The 14,413-nt window shown below is 43.4% G+C and overlaps 3 protein-coding genes across 7 annotated transcripts in view; all 3 read left to right on the top strand.

Moving 5' to 3' along the window:
- Window positions 1–3,230, top strand: part of LOC144022958 (uncharacterized) — a 35,790-nt gene extending 32,560 nt beyond the window's left edge. For both annotated transcript variants that reach the window (XM_077528184.1, XM_077528185.1), the window contains one exon: window positions 56–3,230. In XM_077528184.1, the coding sequence (XP_077384310.1) occupies window positions 69–2,942 (2,874 nt within the window). In that variant the 5' untranslated portion in view covers window positions 56–68 and the 3' untranslated portion in view covers window positions 2,943–3,230. The remainder of the gene's footprint in view (window positions 1–55) is intronic.
- Window positions 3,231–4,678: 1,448 nt separating this feature from the next.
- LOC144022951 (uncharacterized) lies at window positions 4,679–7,069 on the top strand. The gene is made up of 2 exons (XM_077528176.1): window positions 4,679–4,897; window positions 5,236–7,069. Exon 2 carries the CDS (start codon window positions 5,274–5,276, stop codon window positions 6,666–6,668), a length of 1,395 nt encoding a protein of 464 aa, XP_077384302.1. The 5' UTR covers window positions 4,679–4,897; window positions 5,236–5,273; the 3' UTR covers window positions 6,669–7,069.
- A 914-nt stretch (window positions 7,070–7,983) lies between these two features.
- On the top strand, window positions 7,984–14,277 carry LOC144022647 (uncharacterized). Of its 4 annotated transcripts, none has more exons than XM_077527621.1 (3): window positions 7,984–8,365; window positions 9,614–9,739; window positions 10,616–14,277. In XM_077527621.1, exons 2-3 carry the CDS (start codon window positions 9,623–9,625, stop codon window positions 14,081–14,083), a joined length of 3,585 nt encoding a protein of 1,194 aa, XP_077383747.1. In that variant the 5' UTR covers window positions 7,984–8,365; window positions 9,614–9,622; the 3' UTR covers window positions 14,084–14,277. The 4 variants fall into 4 exon arrangements, with proteins under 4 accessions (XP_077383747.1, XP_077383748.1, XP_077383750.1 ...); XM_077527622.1 differs by lacking the exon at window positions 7,984–8,365 and adding an exon at window positions 8,372–8,613; XM_077527624.1 differs by lacking the exon at window positions 7,984–8,365 and adding an exon at window positions 8,632–9,311.
- The last annotated feature ends 136 nt before the right edge of the window (window positions 14,278–14,413 follow it).

Genomic DNA, 14,413 nt, shown 5'->3' with positions numbered 1-14,413 from the left:
AAAGTGAAAGTTGTTTGCAGTATCCAATGACATGCCTTTTGTGTGTTGTTTACAGGAAATAACAGGCCATGATGCTTGGGCTCCAGGGCAGTGGGCCACCATCCTCCAAAATCTATCGTTGCGTGGCATGTTCGGCAACCTTCAACGGACTGGCCTCCTTGCTTGTACACCAGGCGACCCATGCCAACATGATGCTCCCCAAGGTCATTGCGCCTCCTTCGACCCAGCCTGACTTGAGCCTGCAGGGCGCTTTGACAGCAAACCTAAAGTCATCCAATCCACCAGCATTGCCTGACGGCGCCTCGCAATCTTTTTATATCTGTGATTGTGGAGAGGAATTTAACGACTTCTGTCGCATGCTTGACCATAAGCAATCACACAGTTCTAATTTAACTCCACTCCAAACGACAGATAGTAATGCCGTCTCAAGTGGAACAGTGTCGACTGATGCTACTCCTAATCTGACTGTAGAAGCAAGGCCAGCTGTATCATTGACAGATTCGGCCCAGAATTGCTCCTCTAGTTCAGGATCGCCACCTGTTAAAATAGAGCCCAAAGCCAGTGAAAGACTGGAAGTGAGCAAAGTGGTTCCATCACCACCTCTTGAGCCATGTATAGCCTCTCAAGAAACTAATGATGGACAACTTGACCAGACATCTCCAAGTACAGAGCCAATGCCAGAGACTGCAAGGGATTCAGAGTCTGTTCATAGCAGTGACAATGAGGAACGAGTGGCTAAAAATAACAAATTGATGAAAATCCTAGCAACAGCCTACATGAAGCATACTTCCCCATCTCCGTCTCCAAATGACAGTAATGCTCTGATTATTCCCAAACAAGAAGCCATCCCAGTTGATATAACGCCGGCCATAGAAACGGAAGAACCACCGATCAATGATCTCTCCGTGGCAAAGGTAAGACGACTGCTGGCAAAGACTGGCACAAAGACAAAAGCTCCCACCATTAGCCGAATAATCGATTCCAGCAGGAAAAAGATCGTTTCTCTGACAAAAGTGCTGTCACCCGTTGTGGTTCTTGAAACTCGTCAGAAACTCCGAGATTCTAGCAATAACGCTCTGTTTGGGAGATACCAATGTGGCCGCTGTCGTCGGGTCTTTCCGAACTCTGACAGACTAACTGAACATCACTTTTTGCACAAAAAGGAGAGAATTAAGTGTTGCCGTCGCTGCAAGCAACTCATTATTGGCAAGCTGCCTTTCACCGACAATCATGTCTGCGTTCCATCAGTGAAAAAGCCTACACAGCTGCCAAGTACATTGCCGCTAGTCCCCAAAATTGCACCATTCCATAGCTTTAACAACATGAAAAAATCTTTCTTTTGTCCTGTATGCAAGCACAACTATGCACGCAGGTACAACCTAAAGAAGCACAAGTGTCAAGGCCCAAAGGCAGCCCTGCCACAGACACACCCGTCCGCTGACAGACTACAAGCATTACGGTCAAGTAATAAAGCCGCAGCGTACAGGAATGGTCAAGGGGAACACATGATGAGCAATGTTTCTGTCAACACCGAAACCCCTCGGGTCAAAGTCGAGGTGACGTCTACTACTTCGGCGCAGTCTGAGTTGTCAGACCTTTCCTGGTGTGGCTTTGCCAAAAGCATCCCACCATTTATGTCCCAGTCTTCCATGATAGACCAGCAGAAGAATGCCTCTGGAAGTGTTATGGAAAACACCATCACAGCTGCAATGTCTCTGCCGAACGATAGCAGCAATGAAGGCCAGTGGACAATGCCCTTGGATGATGAAATGGAGCTGCTTAGTTCTTCTCCGAATGCTGCAAATGAAGATGAGATAGACCCCGATTTGAAGGCGGTTGCTAACCTGAACTACTTCGTCAAAGACGGGGTAAAACGCTACCCTTGTCCCAGGTGTCAGAAAACGTACAGCCGGCCGTCCACTCTGGCCCGCCATTTACGGCTGTGTGGGTTCAGGCCTCGGGGCCCTGCACCTGCACCTGGTTACGACGGCGTCCCCCAAAACAGCAGCACAAAACCGATGTTCCCTTGCTTCGTCTGCGGCAGAAACTTCAACCGCAAAGACAACATGATGGTTCACAGGCGAAGGTGTCAGATGCAGCGGGCGGCAACGAGAGCGCCGTTGCAGCAAAATTTTCCCGACGGTGCAAAAGGCAGTCCAGATAATGATGCAAACAACTGGGGCATGATGTCACTGCCCTCTGTGCTGCCCAGGAGGGTGACATGCGAGTGTGGGGTTGGATTTACATCTCCAAGACTCCTCCTGGAACATCTACAAAAGCATGCACAGGAATCCTACACGTGTCCAACGTGCGGAGAGACTGTGAATTCCTGGGCCCACTACGAGGTTCACCTGCAGATCCACATGCATCCTCATCACCAGCTGCTGAAGGGACTCCAGACACAGCGATCGCAACCCCTATTGCTTCGGATCCAACAGCAGCCGCCTCAACAACCACCACCACCATCACAGCAGCCCCCTCGTCCGCCTGTGCATCAACCTTCACGTAAGGAACCAGTCCCCGAGCGCTCGCAAATCGACAACAAAAAGCAGCGGGCCATTTGCACGCGATGCGGAAATTCCTTCGCCACCCGGTGTTCCCTTCGAAGGCACTTATCTTGGGACCGTTGCAAAGGCGTGCGGCCTCAAAATGCTCCCAAATCTTACCGCTGTTCCCGCTGTAGCTCTGAATTCCCCAACATGGTCAGCCTCTTGTTTCACCAGAGGAGCGGCGCCTGCAAACCTGCCATCAAGCCCGTGCGCTGCCCAGTTTGTCTCCGTTGGTTCGGCACACTGGACGGTTTGCAGAAACACCTCCTGACTCACAAGCAGTCTGAATCCCATCAGTGTGATATCTGTCAGTGTTCATACCCAAGTCTGAAATCTCTGAGAACCCATCGCAGGAGGGTGCATAATGTCCTGTCTGCAGAACTGATGACTTAATAACTCATTTTTTTTCTTACAATTAGTGAATGGCAGTGACATGGCTGGGGTATTATAAAATGTCACTTTCGATTTGTACGTGCTTTTAATGGTGTAAATGAAACATGGAGTAACATGAGAAAAACACTTTAGTTTTGTAGCAGTTTGCTGCTGTTAAATCAAGTGTAGTTTTGCCAAGGTCAGTCCTGTATTTCAGTTCCAAGTTTGTAAATAGTTGTACTTCAAATTTCATCAAATAGTTGAACTGTAGCTTGTTCTGGTGTTATTAAATATACCAATTTATTAACATCTTTTTGTATTTGTTTGTTCGATTTGGTTTCATTAATTGTTTTGCAATTATCTTACAAGCATTCTACAAGGTAAGGAATACATGGAACATTCATAGGGATTTGATTCGTTTGGGTTCTGATTTTAAATTTTTTTTTTTTTAAATATATGTAGAATTATTTCTTTGTCAGTAACAGACCCAGCAAAGAATCTACATCAGTTTACAGATGATGGGATCTGAAGAACAGATTGTTTTGTGTAATAGCAATATGCAAATAAACATGCCTTGCCTTAGTGATGGATTATGGCATGTTCCGTCTTTATAAAAATGTATGTTGCTGCCCTCGAAACGGAACTCCTGTCATAAACACTGGAATCCTGCAAATATAGTTTTTAATGGTGATGGGGTGGGTTTGGAAAAAGGGGGTTAAAATGGGAGTATATGGCCTTAATTTTTATGACAAATGTGATGGCTGTCTTCGTTTTTATAATAACAAATGTGATAACTGTCAATAGAATTTGTCTACTTACTAACTTACTAGCCAAATTCTATTGACAGCCATCACATTTGTTATAAATTTTACAAACACGTTCTATACATACATCTACTTGTGAATTTGTACACATAGCTCAAAAGTGACTATTACCACATATACATCATTATATATAATTTATATTTCGTCATATAGCACTGTCAAAAATTATACTTGCAACAGTGCTTCTGACAACTGTCAGACACACTAAACACTGGCACCCGTCGATGGGAACGCGCAACCGAGGGGCACCGAGTCAGAGGCACAAGTATTGGGATGCGGCCTAAACGTCGCGAACCGGAACCGGAATGAAAGCTGATTTGCAAATACACGAAGTCGGAAGTCTTGCCTATTCCATGGCACATACCCCATTCATCTACACTGCAAAAACAAAATATTAATAATTAAACAAGGCCAGGCCATTATTATTATTGTTATTGTTATTATGATTATTGTTGTTGTTGTTATTATTATTATTAATGATAGCACATATAGTCTATGCAAGGCACCTCGATGTGCTTCACAAAAGCAAATAGTACCTTAACAAACCAAACAGCTGAAGCAACAAGGATAATTGAAATTAACTGCCATTAAACAAACAGGGAGTTTGACTTGGCAAGATTTCTTAACATTCATGCAAACATTGCTGGGCTCAAATTCCGCCAACACCGTCTTAAAAAAAGTGTATTCAGGCTATCTTCTAAATTTGACTTAGACCTATGTCCAGTAATTATGTTTTTAGGGAGGGAAATGCTCTCAAGTAAAATGTCTCAATAGTCTCAGACAAGCCTATTTTGCGTTAATTACGGATATTTGATCTTGATTTTATTTTAATTTTAGTTTTTATTGTGTATCGGTCATGACATTAAATGTAGCACTTCTATTCCGTCAACGGGGGGCAGTATAACCCTGTGAACACCGGAAGTAGAGTTAGCAAAGGGCGCCATTCGCAGAAGTAGACGGAGTGTCTTTCCTCTTTTTTTTTTTTTTTCTCTCCCATCTCCAATGGTGTGGTCGGATGCTGCTCACTTTATGCCTGTGAGCCGAAACAACAGCTTTCCTCCGCGTAAACGACATCGGACCTGGAGTGTCCTGTTTGAAGCGAGGATAAAAGTCGAAATCGCCTACGCCGACACTTTCGATTTCACAGCCAAGGTAAGCTAACGTTGTGATCAGTTAGCCGGTTATGGCTATGGTTAGCACGTTAGCATTAGCAGGCTCACGTTCCATCAAAATAACGTCCGCGTCTGACAAAATGTTACTACATAACTCATTTGGTCAATAAATCAATCAATGGTCAATCCGAATGCGTGCGTGTATTTTGAAGCCCCTGTGACGTGTTGTTGATAGTTTTGTTTCACTCTAAGGGTTGCTTTTTTGCGCTCAGTAGTGGCGTTCGTGAACGTTAAACAAACCTGTGAACGTGGTCCTCAAAGAAGGCCTTGTCTTATTCAAAGTAATCTTATAATTGTATTTTGAATGTTTTTGAACAGGTGCCACTTTGAAAGTAAATAAGTCCATCCCCAGGCTGATGATGGCACGACTTCAGTTACCCCAGGAAAGCTGCTCAGACGATTTGAGCGCTGGAGAGATTTGCTTCAACTGTGAACAGATCTTTTCCACCCAACAATTTTTGGAGGAACATATCTGCCCTCTCTCCAGTCACATCTGCTCCTGCGGAACAGAGTTTGCTGTGTACGAAGACATGCTCAGCCACAACGTCACGCATGAACCTGGACAACAACAGGGGATATATCACGAAACGATAAAGAAGCGTCGATTTGAGAAACAGGTCGAAGAAGAGGAGCAGCTGAAACGCTTAAAGTTGAGTGAAGTTGGCTGGAAAGCAGATGGCGCGTTGCCGTCTCCCTCGGCATCGGCTTCTTCAACTAAAACATCGAAACCGATATCTCGCGTGCCTAACATGTATCCCTCCAAGGCGTCATCTTTTCAAGCAGGCCAAGGTGGACTAAACATGAAGAGTATGTTTACTGGTGTGGGTGCACCTACAGTGGATCTTTGGACAATTTACCAGCCCGTGGTGCTGGTGAACACGATCCGCAAGTGGAATCAGTGGAAGCCGTACACGTGCGGCAAATGTGGCGAGGGTTTCATCACCAAACGCATGCTCATTTCACACAGTAGTGGTCACATTGCTGATAAAATCTGTGGCTGCATTGGATGTGGGCTGTTGCTTTCCAGCAGGAAGTTGATGCCTCGCTTCCACGTGTGTAACTCCCCCAGCACCACGGCCAAACTAAAACTCATTACAGCCAGGCCGCTGAATTACAAGAGTCTTATCCCGGAAAGAGACATGACTCAGAACCTGCGCAAGTATTCCAATACGCGGAACAAAAACAATCAGATGCTTCAAGTCACCTCGGCCCTGCAGTTGAAAAATCTAAACGTGCGAACGTACAACAATTTGGCTCAGGGTGCTCGCGCCACACCTTGCCAGCAGTTGAAACAGAATTCTATGCTCGGTGCTACCCAGAAAAGCAGTTGGACGCCCTCACCAGCTACGAAGAGCGTCAACCTGAGCCAGCCCGCGGCGACGCCCCCCGGCGAAGCCGACCTGAAGTGTCGGGTGTGCCACGTCGCTTTTGAGAGCACTCAGATGCTGCAGAGGCACAAGTGTCCCAAAGCCGACGAGTTCATGGCCAAACACGGCCGCGTCGGCAAGATGATCAAGCCCAGGCGGGATGTGGCGGTGTCTCAGGCTGCCGTGACCCGGGTGAACGGTGAGAGGAGTCACACGTTGCAGGCTGATATCAACAAACAAGGCGCTGCCGATAAAGGGCAACGCACTGAAAATGTGGATAAAGGAGACGATATGGAAGATGATTGTTACATCGTGGAACCCGGACAAGAAAAAACATCTGAAATGATCTACCAGGTCACCTCATCTGTCCCCATTAAAACTTGACCAGTTTGCACGTCGCACATCATCTGCATATGTTCATTCCAAAGGAGTAAAACGTTTCCTGACGTCCCCTGTACTTTTAAAATACATGTACGTGTGTATCAGTTTAGATTTGATAGAAATAAAAATGCATTTGAATCAGGTTGCACCCCTTTGTTTTGTCAGGACACAACTGAATACTCCAAGTTTACCAGTGTATTTGGACTTTGGTGTGAAATTACAAAGGCCACCAATGTATGTTAAGATGACAGGTGAGGCAACAAGGCACTGTATTAAAAATGTTCTCCTTTTTTCTAAATATGGTTTAGTGTGATCAGAATGTGTTAGACTTTAAGAATTCACTTCCATATTGTTTTACTTCTTTAAGTGGACTTTGTTTTATTAAACTATATTTTCAAATTCTCGCTTGCGTTTCAATTTTCTTAAATGGAGTTGTAACTGCTGTGTTCATTACAGTTTTGTGTCCAAGTTAACGCAGTCCTTGCAATTTCACAACAACGTTTTTTGAAAGTATTTATGGATTAACAATGTTGATGGGTTTTGAAGAACATTTTCAAAGTTGAAATTCGCCTAACGAGGGAGGAGTTCTGACATAACGACATTTTGAGTTTACAGACGGAATGTAGCATTTATTAAATATACTTCATTCTGCTTAGGTGAATGTCACAATACACTGGTACACGAGTGCAACAACTGTTGCATTAGTTTAAAATAATAATAATAATTAAACTATGATACGCATGCACATTAGTGGGACAATTTTGGCATACTAGTTGGGAAATTACAAGTTACTGGTGAGGAAAAATGCACTAGTTGACATCTGTGCACTTGTATTACTAGTGAAGTGCTAGATGTCAGTAGAACTTGTGTCCTCAGTAATAGCACTACTACTAATAGCAATTGTAATTGAGTTTTGAATATTAAAGCCATTGTACTAGAGCAAAAGTATTACTGACAGTGGCAAAAAAAAAAAATGCTCAGAACTGTTTTCCATGCTAATGTATTGTTTACTTCCCCTCAAATCATCTCTGGTTGTTTCTCTTTTGACCAGGAGAGGTCATCGTGTGGTAACATGTCGAAACTGAGGGTCAACGAGAATATTTTCATTATTGTTTATGGGAAAATTCAATTTACGCTGTGCTGTACAGCCATTTTAATGCCCCGTCTAATGTTTGGGAAACCTTGTCATAATTGACTATTGCATACTGTATTTGATTGTTATTTAAAGGAACCTCCATCCTGAGGTTTTACTAGAGGAAATACGGCTGCGGATACAGTTGGTTAGACTTTCAAAATAAAAGCTTGTTTGTAGCTATGATCAAAGCAACATAATATCCAGATTATGTCAATTGCACGGTAGTCACTGTTTTCCGTTACGTTTCTACTTGTAATTGCAGGTCGTTTCCAAAATTCCAACGGCACGTGAAGTGCACACTTCCAATGCAAGACGTGATTGATAGTCGCTCGTACAGCTTTGTTCCACCATACCGACCTTGTCACGTCACGGCTATTCGAAAAATGCAAAAGTCTGGGCAGGCTTAAAAAGGTGTAATTGTCAGACTAATGAATGTGGTTGTAGTTTTACAAAACGGCATCGGAGCCATAACGCTGCTTATAGTTTCGTGCTAACCAGCGCTAGCTAGCCGAGCAAGCCGCCAGTGAATGGCCAGCAAGGGACCAGTGTTGACTCACCCACTCAGGCAAGCACTTTCACTCTTTTTACAATAAAAAAATAACCCTCACGAGACAATGTCGGCAACTAAATCATGGAAAGCATCATTGGCAATGTGCTATTGTTTAGCGTCCGTGAGTTTTGTTGTAGCTAGCAACCTGGCCTACGATAAGCAAACGCCTGCTTTGCTATTCAGACTAGTTTAAGGTTTTCAGATGGACAGCAAAAAATAAAGCCTTTGGGACACGGCTGCCGTGATTATATGTTACTTAAAAGGTAAGATGGTGATGCAAAATGGACTCACTTAGGCTAGCATGCAAACTGTTATTCTACTACATTTGTCATCATTTAATATTAAAATAGTACAGTGAAGTATTTGCCATGTTGAGCTATGAAAATACTGAAGCTAGAACAAAGTCACAAGACTCCAAACAAAATTCTGCTTACTTCAAGGGGCAAAAAAATATTTGCAAAGAATTATTAAATTTTAGGAGAATTTGTGTGTTTTTCTGCTTTCAATTCAATTCCTCTCTGGTTTTATCCCGAGACCAATACCGATATTTTGAGCTGATGTTCATTTGCATTCAAATAGAAAATATTGGCATCAGAATTTTTAAAAATTACAAACACACCAACCCCTAACTGTTTAAATCCCTGAAACTTAAAGTGCCTGTGTGTATTCTTTGGCGCCATCCAGTGGTGAAAATAAGTCATTCAATTTAAAAACACAATATCACATCAATGTGTGTGTATATATATATATATATCACCTTGCAAGAGCCTAACATGTTTCGCCGCCATCTTCCTGCTACGGATCCCCAAAGTTGGACTTCGCTCACGTTAGCCGCTCTTGTTAGCTGCTGCGGCTAAATCCAGCTCACTTGGTGTTTCAGCGTCGCCGGGCTTCACACCGGCTGCCAAGTCACTGTCGCTCACGGAGATGCTCGTTCGCTCATGCAAAATAAGAATTGGAGGTAGGCTTGCGAAGTGTGGTCACTATGAGCCACTGTAGTGTGTTTCAAAATGCATTCGCTTCGGCTGCATTCTATGATATGGCGATATCTAGAACACATTAAGAAGATGAATCTACTCATTTGGAGGCTGTGATTTTAACTTGACATCAAAGTGCCCTTCGATCTCGCATCACGACTTAGGGCTGTAATTAGCTGTAATTAGGGTCTATTTTCGCTGCGTGGCCACACTTTAAAAATCAAATGTCAATGTTAGTTGTAGGATATTTGGAGTTACACCCTCCTAATCTCTGTTTATTCTGCAGGCTTCTGACATGGGGAGTAAAATGTCCTTCAGCCGAAGGAGGAATGACCAGTATACGGTCTCTGAATTAACCGCTGTGACATCGCATCCTTGTAGTTCCTTTCATCCACCGACAGACTGCAAAGAGGTAGCTAATTTGAAGGACAAATACAAATCCATCTCCCCTTGAATTCATCCATCACTCCACTTTGTATCCCCTACCCTTTTCAGGATTATGGCCACCTTTCCCAGTGATTTGGGGCAAAAAAGGTGGACTACATCCTGGACTGGTCGCCAGTCAATTGCAGGGCAGCTGAGATGAACTCAGTGAGTGGGAATGGATCCCCCACAGTTATGTAGAAGTCAGATATGAGAACCCCTTAACCTACTAATGGCCCGTAAATTCAACGGAATGTTGATGTCTGTGATGATGATGCATGATATCCTTTCTTTTAATTTGAATAAGGTTCTTCCATAGATAGTTACGTTCCATTCCACTCATCCGGTTTGTATTTTTTTTGCCATCCGAATTGAGGAAAAACTATATAAATACTTTATATATTTGTTTTAAATATTAACATTCATTAAAATGTCTATGTTCTGCTTTGCAAGGACTAGATACATTTCTGGACATAGTTGTATAACTTGTACAAATTTTATGAATGTTGAAAACTTCTCACAAAATTTAGATACAAATGAATAAAACAAGCAAAGTAACAGGACTTTGAAAAAAAATAAACACAGTGTCAAATTAATGTTGAATAAAAATACTAAAATACTTTGGATTCTGCTATTACATATTGATGCTTTTCAGATTATTTACAGTTATAACACAGTACATATGGTTCGCCATAGTCAACGCTAGTGTAATATTTAGCACTGTAGCCTGGCAGTTGTGAAAAAAAACCAAAAAACTATCTTCCTCCAATTGCCATATGCTGTGTTTTTTATGCCTTTATTTAGAGTCTGGTCGTGACGAAATACCATTATGATGGTGATGTACCTGTGTTATTGTCTTCTACAGGTGCCTGGAGATGCAGAATGCAGTGAGGAGAGCCAGGATTCCGAATGGGAGGAGGAATTAAAAGGGACAAATCTTTGTAAACCTTTATCTGCATCTCCCTCATCAGACACTCTGAAATCCCAAGGACCTGTTGACCCCAACTGGCAACCGAATGCCGCCTCACAGTTAGGCATGGATGCAAAGGCTGGAATGGCACCTGCAAGTGTGTGCCACTTGACAACACACAATCACGTGGCGGAGCGAAGGAAATGTGGGCGTGTTAGAGTCATAAAACCGTCAAAGCTCAAGGATAAAAGGTATGCGATTTCTGACAAATTTGTGGCAGATCAACAGAAGGGGATTGGCACTGCAGTACAAGCGCCTTTCTCTGAAAGCCACAATGCTCAGACTGTGCCCAACGATGTCAAAAATCTCTTAAATGAGTTACCTCACGATGAGACCCCTGGAACTTGTGCAGTCCCTGATCGCAAACCAGAAGATGACGTCATGTCTACAAGAAAAAGAGTAAGACCAACGCAAATGGAAATGGCAGTTCTTGAAAACTTTACTGAGGTTCCTTTTGTTAATGATCTTGCCAGTCCCACACAAGAACTGAGAAGTCAAGAAGAACGGCATCCCTCAGTACCGGAGGAAAACAACAGCTCTGATGTTAAGGTTGCCCCAAAAGAAGTGGAGCTCTCGCCTACTCGTAAAAGTAGCACAAAACTTCAAGCTGTTGAGAAATCGCACTTTCAACTTGATCACCAAATCCCCGCTAAAGTTTTCAAACCTGACATTTCTCAGGACGCTGACCCAGACTCGAGGGATGGAGCAGAGATGGGCAAACTGCAAGGTTCTGGTGGAGAGCATCTGGAAATGACCCCAGACAAAAACTCAGGACAACTGTCCTTGAAGCCTGTAGGATGTGATACAGACGAGCAAGTGGAGAGAGATGACCAGCTAAAGGTGAACCTTTGTGGAAACAGAGGTGACATATCTTCTCAGATTGTAGACCGAGGGACGATTGAGCAAAGGGAAAGTGTCCATGGTTGCATGTCACCACAGTCTGAAGAACCACAGCAACCAGAAGGAGCTGAAGGTTGCTTTCCTCACATTTCCAAGCAAGTACCTCAACAAACCTTTGGAAACGCCGCTAATTATAATAGTTCCCCCAAAATGCTTCTAGGTGATGATAAAACTCTTAAGGACTCAGAGTGTCAGAGCAATTGTGATATTTCAAATGCTCCCTCGCATCAGACGGCAAAATCAAGTGACAATGACGCCGCAGCATGTCCCGAAGAACCACTTCAACCTGTTGAGAGCTTCTCTGATGTCAAAGTTGAAAACATAGAGACAGTGTTGGATCATTTAGATCCCTTACCAGAGTCAAGTAATGCTAACTCTTCTCAGCCGAGTGACAAATTGGCCACCAGTTCTGAAGGTCGATACCACCTGCAAACCATTTTAAGACGAAGAAAAGGCCGCAAGAGACGAAGGAGAGTAACAATTTTGGTACATCACGAGGAAAAACATGAACCTAAGCATGAAGCAGACTGTGGTGATGCAAATACTGAGGCGGACCAAAACATCGTCTACGTCCAAGAAGGATCGAGAACCATGCTGAAATGCGCTATCTGCAGCCGCACATACAAATTCATGTCTCAGTACATTATCCATCAACGCATTCATACAGGAGAGCGACCCTTTAAATGTCCTGAATGCAAAAGAGGTTTCAGCAAGAAATCAAACTTAAATCTCCATCTTAAGACACACATAAAGAATAAGGAAGAACTTGTTTTTTTATCAAATGACAAATATTTGAGCCCCATGAAGATGCCCACTAAAAAGCAAGACAAACATTTAAGCCCCATGAAGGTGCCTACAAAAAAGCCAGAGCAAGAAGTCCTCAAGTTGAGTCAAGACGATAGCCACGTCGAAACTCTTCCGACAGCTTCGGCCCCTGAAAAGAGCGAAAGTAAAGTGTGCCAATACTGTGGGAAGTCTTTCCGATTTCAGTCTGCGCTCACGCGACACGAACGTGTCCACACCAGGGAGAAGCCTTACAAGTGTCACATTTGTGGCAAAGCCTTTGGCCAGTTGTATTTCCTCCGCGTGCACGAGCTGACGCATTGGTCGGTCAAGCGCTACAACTGTTCGCGCTGTAAAAAGTCCTTCGGTCATTATAGCAATGCAAGAAAACATACTTGCAGACCTCTAGGAAGCAGCTTCCAAACGCACAACAGCAAACCTTCACTGACCTACACATGCCACATCTGTAGGGATGTTTTGGACAACCTGCCAAAGTTCAACAATCACATGCTGGATCACATTGGTACAAAGCTATATCACTGTTTGTATTGCGACAAACTGTTTGGGGTGATGTCAGAGTTTAAGGCCCATTGTAGTATGTGCCATAGAGAAAAAGACGGCTCCTACATTGGGGTCAAGGAGGAAGAGAGAATGTCGGTAGTAGAGTACACAGTGTCTGCGCACAGGTTGTCATCAGAACAGAATTTTAACTCCCCTCCCAGAGGTGGCAGATTTGACACCCACAAACAAAACTACAAGAAGAACTCAACGAAACTGTTCCAGCCAACAGTTACACAAACTCATACTCTTTCGCATTTTGTGTCCAAATTGAACAAACTAGACAACCGATCGGACCCTAGGAGTTACTTATGCCCCAGTTGTGGTCGCCTGTTCAGGCACATGGGCAGACTCCGAGCCCACATGCTCACTCACGCTCCACATCAGAGTTACACCTGCTCCTCTTGCGGCAAGACTCTTCAAAACTGGACCAAACTGTGGCGCCATCAAAGAGTCCACCGGCAACGTCGAGGCCGCTTCACGTGTGCGTTATGTGGGAAAGGATTCCGTTTTGTCCAGTCGTATAAAAAGCACATGAGCGAGCACCCGGGCTTCCGCTGGATCCAGTCAAAACCGAAGACGGTTTTCCTGCCTTATCATTGTGATCGGTGCTCGAGTCGTTTTAAAACTCTTGATTTGTTGTTCAGTCACCAACTTTGCCATTTTTCAACACAGGTTACACGGCTAGCTCCTGTTTTGGATCAGTCCTTGGATGATCATTCGACGCAGTCTACTAGCATGTTAAATCCTACTTCAAACCAGCAGTCACTATCATTATGTTTTGAATCAAATAATAACCCCCTTGTGTCATCAGTCCCAAAAGGCAACACTCCTTTGAGTTTCCAAACTCAAGACTTGAATCCCAAGGACTCCCCAAGGACTTTGAATGCATCTGACCAAAAACAGAATTTTAGGTTGGATAAGACTGCCCAAAATCCCAGAAGCACATACATGTGCGAGAAAATCGTGCGAAAAAAGCGAAAAGCACGTTCAAGAACTGCAAACAGATCCCCAAACAAAGAGACTTCACAAGGCCTTATCTGTGCCATGTGTGGTGAGGACCATAATGACCTTTCAGATCTTTATCATCATTACTTGCAGCATGCGCAAGGTCAAGTGTAATAGCCTAATATCGCCATACAAGGCCAGGGTGCATATCCTCTCTGCATTGTATTCTAAAACTAGAACACTTTTTTGCATTACAGTACATAGATGTATATATTTTTGATTAATGCTGTTCAAAGATATTGCACCTCAGAGTGTAACCATTTTTTTTTTTTTTTTTTTGTAAATATCAATTTTCCATTAAAAAGCCACTAACTTTAGGCACCTTCTACTGGATTGTGTTTGTGTTACTCATGCAATCATATCATTTATTTTCTAACCCGGAATACTGTACAGTAATAAAAATCTTACCTGAATTTCATTCAACAGCTTGTTTTGAAAATGTAA

Source organism: Festucalex cinctus, chromosome 7 (assembly GCF_051991245.1).
Source record: "Festucalex cinctus isolate MCC-2025b chromosome 7, RoL_Fcin_1.0, whole genome shotgun sequence".
Lineage (NCBI taxonomy): Eukaryota > Metazoa > Chordata > Actinopteri > Syngnathiformes > Syngnathidae > Festucalex > Festucalex cinctus.
The sequence above is the reverse complement of the archived record's forward strand: the minus strand, read 5'-3'. Positions and strand labels throughout refer to the sequence as shown.

Bases quoted from the DNA above. Each gene is read 5' to 3' on its own strand.
- LOC144022951 (XM_077528176.1), top strand. From the start codon at position 5,274: ATGATGGCACGACTTCAGTTACCCCAGGAAAGCTGCTCAGACGATTTG.
- LOC144022647 (XM_077527621.1), top strand. From the start codon at position 9,623: ATGGGGAGTAAAATGTCCTTCAGCCGAAGGAGGAATGACCAGTATACG. The intron at 9,740-10,615 runs GTAGCTAATTTG...TGTCTTCTACAG, and splicing joins CACCGACAGACTGCAAAGAG to GTGCCTGGAGATGCAGAATG.